The following is a 9,166-nucleotide window of genomic DNA, read 5'->3' on the forward strand; positions in this document are numbered from 1 at the left end:
CGTCGCCGCTGACGTCACGGCGCGCTCCGCCAATGAGCGGCGGCGCGGTGGGCGTGGCCGGCGGAAAGGCGGGAAGCGGCGCGGGCCGGGGGGGACGCGGCGACCGCGCTCGGGACCCCCAGGGACCCCCGGGGACCCCCCAGGACCCCCCCCGGGACCTCCCCGGGACACCCCCGGCCCTCTGAGGACACCCCCGGGACACCCCGGGGACGACCCCGGAGCCCCACCCCGGATATCGCCCCTCGGGACCACCCACCACCTCCGGGGACACCCAGAACCCCCCCCCGGGGACCCCCGGGACACCCCCGGCCACCAACCGGGGACACCCCCGGAGCCCCACCCTCACCCCCCCCACCCCTGGTGACACCCCCCCGGGCCACCACCCCGAGCCCGGCGCCACCCCCTGTCGCCCCTTCCCGGTGTCCCCTCGCTTCCCCCACCCCGGGGTCCCCCCGGTGTCGCCCCCCGTGTCCCCTCCATGGAGAACTTCCAGAAGGTGGAGAAGATCGGCGAGGGCACCTACGGCGTGGTCTACAAGGCCCGCAACAAGGTGACAGGAGAGGTGGTGGCACTTAAGAAGATCCGCCTGGACACGTGAGTGGGGGGGGGGGGTCCCGGGGGTCTCCGGGGGGGTCCCCGGGGTTCACACACACCCCCCCCCTCACCAAAATTGTCACCGCAGGGAGACCGAGGGTGTCCCCAGCACGGCCATCAGGGAGATCTCCCTGCTCAAGGAGCTCAACCACCCCAACATCGTCAAGTGAGTGGGGGGTCCTGGGGGGGACATGGGGGGGACATGGGACCGAGAGGGGGGGTCCCAGGAGGGTCCTGGGGGGCTTTGGGGGGTCCTGGGGAGTCTCCTGTGACCAGGGGTGTGTTGTGACCATGCCAGGTCGTGTGGTCGCTTGGGGACACTTTGATGTCCCCATGGCTGCGATGTCCCCATGGCTGTGATGTCCCCATGGTTACAGTGTCCCCATGGTGGTGACAGCCCCATGGCCATGGTGTCCCCATGGCTGTGATGTCCCCATGGCTGCAATGTCCCCATGGTGGTGACAGCCCCATGGCCATGGTGTCCCCATGGCCGTGATGTCCCCATGGCTGCAGTGTCCCCATGGTGGTGACAGCCTCATGACCATGGTGACAGCCCCATGGCCGCAGTGTCCCCATGGCTGTGATGTCCCCATGGCTGCAATGTCCCCATGGTGGTGACAGCCCCATGGCCATGGTGTCCCCATGGCTGTGATGTCCCCATGGTGGTGACAGCCCCATGGCCATGCCAGTCCCTGTGGCGTCCCTGTGGCCATGGGACCCCCAGGTCTGTGGTGTCCTCCATGTCCCAAAGCTGTCGCCATGTCCCAGGGCTGTGTCCCAGGGCTGTCCCCATGTCCCAGGCTATGTCCCCAAGCTGTGTCTGTGTCCCCAGAGCTGTCCCCGTGTCCCAGGCTGTGTCCCCAAAGCTGTCCCCGTGTCCCCCAGGCTGCTGGATGTCATCCACACGGAGAACAAGCTGTACCTGGTGTTCGAGTTCCTGCACCAGGACCTCAAGAAGTTCATGGACTCCTCGTCCCTCAGCGGGATCGCGCTGCCCCTCATCAAGGTGGGCCCTGGACCCCCGGGGGGGGACACTGTGGGGACACTGAACCCCCTCAGAGTGTGTCACCAAACCCTCCTGAGGGGACACTGGGGTGTCCAGGGGGTCCCTGAATTGTCTTGAGGGGACTCTGGGCACATCCTGGAGAGGTTTGGGGACACCCTGAATGTCCCCAAGGACACCAATGTCACCTTAGGTGTGTTTGGGGTCCTTCTGGGCATGTCCTGGGTACCCCAATGTCACTCTAGGGGGGTTTAGGGACACCCTGGGTACCCCAATGTCACTCTAGGGGGGTTTAGGGACATCCTGGGTACCCCAATGTCACCCTAGGGAGGTTTAGAGACCTCCTGGGTACCCCAATGTCACCCTAGGGAGGTTTAGGGACACCTTGGGTACCCCAATGTCACCCTAGGGAGGTTTAGGGACACCCTGGGTACCCCAATGTCACTCTAGGAGGGTTTAGGGACACCCTGGGTACCCCAATGTCACCCTAGGGAGGTTTAGGGACACCCTGGGTACCCCAATGTCACCCTAGGGGGGTTTGGGGACACCCTGGGTACCCCAATGTCACCCTAGGGAGGTTTAGAGACCTCCTGGGGACCCCAGTGTCACCCTAGGGGGGTTCAGGGACCCCCTGAGCAGCCCCCAGCCCCCATTTTGGGGGTGTCTCGGGGGTGTGACGGCGGTGTCCCCGGTGTCCCCAGAGTTACCTGTTCCAGCTGCTGCAGGGCCTGGCGTTCTGCCACGCTCACCGCGTGCTGCACCGCGACCTCAAGCCGCAGAACCTGCTCATCAACGCCGAGGGCTCCATCAAGCTGGCCGACTTCGGGCTGGCCCGCGCCTTCGGGGTGCCCGTCAGGACCTACACGCACGAGGTGGGGGGCTTGGGGGGGCTAAGAACCCCTTCAGGATCCCTGCGTGAACCTACACCCACGAGGTGTGGGGTTTGGAGGGGATGTTGTGGGGTTTGGAGGGGATTTGGGGGGGTTTGGAGGGCTCAGAACCCCTTCAGGATCCTCACGTGAACGTACACGCACGAGGTGTGGGGTTTGGGGGGGATTTTGGGGGGGGTTTTGGGGGGTTTGGGGAGGGATTTGTGGGGTTTGGGGGGGTTTTTGGGGGGTTTGGGGAGGGATTTGTGGGGTTTGGGGGGATTTTGGGGGTTTGGGGTGGTTTTTGGGGGGTTTGGGGGGGTTTTTGGGGGGTTTGGGGAGGGATTTGTGGGGTTTGGGGGGATTTTGGGGGGTTTGGGGGGGATTTGTGGGGTTTGGGGGGATTTTGGGGGTTTGGAGGAAGGATTTGTGGGGGTTTTTGGGGGGTTTGGGGGGGGATTTGTGGTGTTTGTGGGGCTCAGAACCCCTTCAGGGTCCCTGCGTGAACCTACACCCACGAGGTTTGGGGGTTTTGGGGGACATTTGGGGACATGCACACGCTGTCCCTGACAGTGCCCCTGTGGCACCTCTGGGTGTCCTGTCACTGGTGATGTCCCCAAGGTCCCCAATGTCCCCTCAGGTGGTGACCCTGTGGTACCGAGCCCCCGAGATCCTGCTGGGATGCAAATATTACAGCACAGCTGTGGACATCTGGAGCCTGGGCTGCATCTTCGCCGAGATGGTGGGGACACTTGGGGACACCGGGGACATTGGGGGGACACTGGGGACATTGGGGGCACACTGGGGACATTGGGGACACTTGGGGACACTGGGGACATTGGGGACATTGGGGGGACACTGGGGACACTGGGGACATCCGGAGCCTGGGCTGCGAGACGATGGGTGACACTTGAGGACATCATTGGGGTCCCCAGGGTGACATGCAGGTCCCCAGGGTCACCTAGAGGTGACACCAGCGTCCCTTTGCACTTCCCCAGAGTGTCCCTAAACCTCCTGGAGGTGGCACCGGGGTCCCTCAGGGTGTCACTGCCCCAGGGTGACACTGGGGACACCTGGGATGGGCCCGGACTGTCCCTAGACCCTGTTTAAGGTGACACTGACGTCCCCTGGGATGTGTCCAGGGAGTCCCCAGGGTGACAGACAGGTCCCCAGAGCCACCTTGGGGTGACACCGGGGTCCCCTGGGTGTCCCCAGACCCCCCTCAGGTGACACCGGGGTCCCCTGGGTGTGTCCTGGGTGTCCCCACCCCCCGGGGTGACCCCGCGGTGACGTCAGCGGTGGCACCCTGGGAACAAAGGGACATTGTGGGGGCGCGGGGCGGGGCGGGGAGGGGACATCATGTGACCCCCCCACGTCACCCGGGGTGACCGCAGCGTCCGGGGGGGTCACGAGGGGGGGTCACGAGGGGCTCACGGGGCGGGGGAGGGGACAGGGCGGGATTGGGGACCCCGGGGTGACCCCTGACCCCCCCCAGGGTGGCACCAGGGTCCTTTGGGGGTGGCCAGGATGTCCCCAGCCCCCCACGGGTGGCTTTGGGGTCCCCCAGGATGTGCCCGAGGGGGGCTCAGGTGTCCCTTGGGTGTCCCCAAATCCCTCTGGGGGTGTCCCCTGTGTCCCCAGACCCCCCCGGGGGTGTCCCCTGTGTCCCCCTGAGCCCGGTGATGTCCCCAGTGTCCCCCCAGGTCACTCACGGGGCTCTGCTCCCGGGTGACTCCGAGATCAATCCCTGTGTCCCCTGTGAGTGTCCCCAGTGTCTCTGTGTCCCCAATGCCTCTGTGGTGTCCCTGTGATGTCCCCAATGTCCCAGTGATGTCCCCAATGTCTCTGTGATGTCCCGGTGATGTCCCCCATGTCCTCATGTCCCCTGACCCCTATGAGTGTTCCCTGTGATGTCCCCAACGTCCCTGTGATGTTCCCAATGTCCCTGTGTCCCCAATGTCCCCAATGTCCCCGGTGTCCCAGCGATGTCCCCAATGTCCCAGTGTCCCCAATGTCCCCAATGTCCCCAATGTCCCTGTGTCCCCAATGTCCCCAATGTCCCCGGTGTCCCAGCGATGTCCCCAATGTCCCAGTGTCCCCAATGTCCCAGTGTCCCCAATGTCCCCAATGTCCCAGTGTCCCCAATGTCCCCAATGTCCCAGTGTCCCAGTGATGTCCCCAATGTCCCTGTGTCCCCAATGTCCCCAATGTCCCAGTGTCCCAGCGATGTCCCCAATGTCCCCACTGTCCCCAGTGTCCCCAGTGTCCCCAATGTCCCCAATGTCCCTGTGTCCCCAATGTCTCCAATGTCCCTGTGCCCCAATGTCCCCAGTGTCCCAGCGATGTCCCCAATGTCCCCAGTGTCCCAGCGATGTCCCCAATGTCCCCAACGCCGCCGTGTCCCCGCAGATCACGCGCCGCGCCCTGTTCCCCGGTGACTCCGAGATCGATCAGCTGTTCCACACTGTCCCCAATGTCCCTGTGTCCCCAGTGTCCCCAATGTCCCAGTGATGTCCCCAATGTCCCACTGATGTCCCCAATGTCCCAGTGTCCCCAGTGTCCCTCTGTCCCCAATGTCCCTGTGTCCCCAATGTCCCTGTGTCCCCAATGTCCCCAGTGTCCCAGCGATGTCCCCAATGTCCCAATGTCCCCAGTGTCCCCAACGCCCCCGTGTCCCCGCAGATCACGCGCCGCGCCCTGTTCCCCGGTGACTCCGAGATCGACCAGCTGTTCCGCATTTTCCGCACGCTGGGCACGCCGGACGAGGCCGCCTGGCCGGGGGTGTCGGCGCTGCCCGATTACAAAGCCACCTTCCCGCGCTGGGCGCGCCAGGACCTGGCCAAGGTGCTGCCGCCGCTGGACGACGAGGGCCGCAAGCTGCTGGCGGTGAGGGCGCGCTCTGCCCGCAGTTTGCCCCGCTTCTCCCTGATTTTTTTCCCCAAAATTTCCCGATTTTCCCCCACTTGACCCTGATTTTTCCCCACTTTTTCCTGATTTTTCCCCACTTTTTCCTGATTTTTCCACCTTTTCCTTGACTTTTCCCCACTTTTCCCTGATTTTCCCCAACTTTTCCCTGATTTTTTTCCCCCATTCCCCCTTTTTTTCCCATTTTTCCTGATTTTTCCCCCACTTTTCCCTGATTTTTCCCCGCTTTTCCCTGATTTCCCCCCCCTTTCCCTGATTTTCCCCCACTTTTCCCTGATTTTTCCACCTTTTCCCTGATTGTCCCCACTTTTCCCTGATTTTTTTCTCACTTTTTTCCCTTTTTTTGCCCTATTTTCCCACCTTTTCTGTTTTTTTTCCCCCCCACTTTTCCCTGATTTTCCTCCCACTTTTCCCTGATTTTTTCCTCAATTTTTTCCCATTTTCCCCCCATTCTTCCCTCTTTTTTTCCCCCTTTTTCCTGATTTTCCCCCACTTTCCCCTGATTTTATCCCACTTTTGTCCTGATATTTTTCCCCACCTTTTCCTGATTTTTTCCGCACTTTTTTCTTGATTTTTTCCCCTACTTTGTCCTGATTTTTTCCCCACTTTTCCCTGATTTTATCCCACTTTTTTTCCCACTTTTCCCCCCACCTTTTCCCCGATTTCCCCCTACTTTTCCCTGATTTTCCCCACTTTTTCCTGCTTTTTCCCCCCACTTTTCTCTGATTTTTCCCCCTTTCCCCCCCGTTTTTTTCCCCGTTTTTCCCCATTTTCCCCCTTTTCCCTCCAGTTTTTCCCATTTTCCCGTTTTTTTCTCCCCAGCAAATGCTGCACTACGACCCCAACAAGCGAATCTCTGCCAAGGCCGCCCTGGGCCACCCCTTCTTCCGCGACGTCACCAGAGCTGTCCCCCACCTGCGCCTCTGACCCCCCAAAAATCACCCCCAAATCCCTCGAACTGACCCCAAAATGTCCCTAAAACTCCTCAAAAACGTCCCCAAATGTCCCCGGGGGGGGTTCCAAGGCCACCCCCCCAGCACTTACAGGCTCTCCCCTTCTCCTGCCCCCCTCAAATGCCACCTCCTCGATGTCACTTTGTCCCCGGCCCCCCGCGCGGTTTTTGGAGCGGAATTTTTTTGGTAATTTCTGCAAAATTTTGTAATAAAATTTCCTGTCTGCTTTATTTATTTTGGGGGGGGGGGGGTGTGTGGCAGGGGGGAGCAGTGTGTCATTGTCACCTCTGGGGCTGGCCTGTCACCTCGACACCCCCAGAATGTCCCCAAGACCCCCCTCAAATTACCCAGAACCCCAAAATGTCCCCAAACCTCCCCCCAATGTCCCCCACCCCCCCCACCGTGGCGCCTCAGGCCACGCCCCTCGAGACGAGCCACGCCTCTTTCTGGCCACGCCCACATCACAAGCGACGCGCTCTGATTGGTCCGTTCTGGCCCCGCCCGCAGAGCCAGCGCTCCCGGAGACCCCCCGCTGTCAATCACAGCCAGCGCCTCTTCTGATTGGACGCAGCTCCGTCCCTCTTCGCTTTCCCATTGGTTGACGCGGCCTCCTGGCCTCGCCCCGCTCGGTCACCTTATTTGTTGTCCGTCCAGCCCTCCCGCGAGTCTCCGCTTCCCAATGGCCGTCTGCTTTGTCACTCGCTTCGAACCCGGCCTCCTCCTCGCTCTCCCTCCTCCCCATTGGCCGCGCTCATTCTTCCCTCCCGTTGACCGCTGTGCTGTCCATCACCCTTCCTCAGCCTCCTATTGGTGGAGCCGGGCGGGGCGCTGCCCTTCACTCCTCCCATTGGCGGAGCGCGAAGGCGGGCTCAGCGCTGATTGGCGGAGGCTCCCCTCAGTGCCGCCCCCTCCGGGAGGGCTTGGCGGAGCCGCTGTTTGTGCGCTCGGGGCCGCGCCGGGAGGGCCCGGAGGTACCGGGGACGGGGAGCCCGGAGGGAGCGGGGACGCTCCGGGGGCAGCACCGGGCACCGAGGGCAGCCGGGCACCGAGCGGAACCGGGAGGGACCGAGCCGGGCCGGGCTGAGGGCGCTGAGGGCGGGACTCCCCCCGGGTGGGGATTGGGGAGGGGGATTGAGGCCTGAGGGGGCCGCGCTCGCCTCATGCCGGGGCTGGGATCGCCCGGAGGAGTCGGGGCTTGGCCGGCTTGGGCTTGAGGGCAGCGGCGCTGCTTCGTTGTGAGGGCGATCCCCTATTTTGGGTGGTTTTCTTACCCCTTCCCCCATTACTGGGGTGGTTTTCCCCCATTTTGGGGTGGTTTTCCCACCCCCTCCCCATTATAGGGATGTTTTCTCAAGTTTTGGCGTGGTTTTCCCGCCCCCTCCCCGTTACTGGGGTGTTTTCCCCCCCCCGTTCCTATTTTGGGAGTGATGTCCTCGCTGTTTTCAGGGTGTTTTTTTCACCCCACTCCCAATTATTGGATTTTCCTCCGTTTTGAGCGTGTTTTTCTGTCCCTTCCCCATTATTGCGGTTTTCCCCCCTTGTTTTGGGGGTGTTTTCCGCTCTCGTTCCTATTTTGGGAATGTTTTCCTCTCAGTTTTTTGGGGGTTTCTCCCCTTTCCCATTCTGGAGGTGTTTCTCCGCCTCATTACGGAGGGTTCTGATCCCTGCCTGGAGCTGGGGATCCCCTGGGATTTGGGATTCCCTGGGATTTGGGCTCCCCTGGAGTTTGGGATCCCCTGGGTGACCACAGCCCGTCCTGTCCTAGGGGGGATCCGTGGGGTGATCCCGTCCCTGTGTGATGATCCCGTCCCTGTGTGATGATCCCATCCCTGGGGATGATCCCAGTGGGGTGATCCCATCCCTGTGTGATGATCCCAGTGGGGTGATCCCATCCCTGTGTGATGATCCCATCCCTGGAGATGATCCCAGTGGGGTGATCCCATCCCTGTGTGATGATCCCATCCCTGGGGATGATCCCAGTGGGGTGATCTCATCCTGAGGGGTGTGATCCCATCCCGGAGGTTTGATCCCAATTGGGTGATTCCATCCCGGTGTGCTGATCCCATCCCAGTGGGATGATCCCAGTTAGGTGATCCCGTTCCAGCTGGGTTATCCCAGTGGGGTGATCTCAGTGAGGTGACCCCATCCCTACAGGTGACCACAGTGAGGTGACCCCGTCCCTGTGATGTGACCCCATCCCTGCGGGTGACCACAGTGAGGTGACCCCGTCCCAGTGATGTGACCCTGTCCCAGTGAGGTGACCCCATCGCTGTGGGTGACCCCAGTGAGGTGACCCCATCCCTGTGACGTGACCCCAGTGAGGTGACCCCGTCCCAGTGAGGTGACCATCTCAGTGAGGTGACCCCAATGAGGTGACCCCATCCCAGTGAGGTGACCCCATCCCTGGGGTGACCCCATCCCAGTGAGGTGACCCCAGTGAGGTGACCCCGTCCCTGGGGGTGACCCCATCCCAGTGAGGTGACCCCATCCCTGTGAGGTGACCCCATCCCTGTGAGGTGACCCCGTCCCAGTGAGGTGACCCCGTCCCCGGGGTGACCCCATCCCTGTGAGGTGACCCCGTCCCCAGGGTGACCCCATCCCAGTGAGGTGACCCCGTCCCCAGGGTGACCCCATCCCTGTGAGGTGACCCCGTCCCCAGGGTGACCCCATCCCAGTGAGGTGACCCCGTCCCCGGGGTGACCCCATCCCTGTGAGGTGACCCCGTCCCCGGGATGACCCCATCCCAGTGAGGTGACCCCGTCCCCGGGGTGACCCCATCCCAGTGAGGTGACCCCGTCCCCGGGGTGACCCCTCCGTGCCCC

At 62.4% G+C, this 9,166-nt stretch overlaps 1 protein-coding gene across 2 annotated transcripts; it reads left to right on the forward strand.

The window, feature by feature from the left end:
- Positions 1-397: 397 nt before the first annotated feature.
- Positions 398-6,535, forward strand: CDK2 (cyclin dependent kinase 2). 2 transcript variants are annotated; one of them, XM_040088469.2, is made up of 7 exons: positions 398-594; positions 683-760; positions 1,480-1,600; positions 2,299-2,469; positions 3,107-3,208; positions 5,149-5,352; positions 6,214-6,535. In XM_040088469.2, the coding sequence occupies exons 1-7, from the start codon at positions 479-481 to the stop codon at positions 6,316-6,318; spliced, it is 897 nt and encodes a 298-aa protein (XP_039944403.1). In that variant the 5' UTR covers positions 398-478; the 3' UTR covers positions 6,319-6,535. The 2 variants fall into 2 exon arrangements, with proteins under 2 accessions (XP_039944403.1, XP_039944404.1); XM_040088470.2 differs by having other exon boundaries at positions 2,323-2,469.
- Positions 6,536-9,166: the final 2,631 nt, after the last annotated feature.

Source organism: Hirundo rustica, chromosome 30 (genome assembly GCF_015227805.2).
Source record: "Hirundo rustica isolate bHirRus1 chromosome 30, bHirRus1.pri.v3, whole genome shotgun sequence".
Classification (NCBI taxonomy): Eukaryota; Metazoa; Chordata; class Aves; order Passeriformes; family Hirundinidae; genus Hirundo; species Hirundo rustica.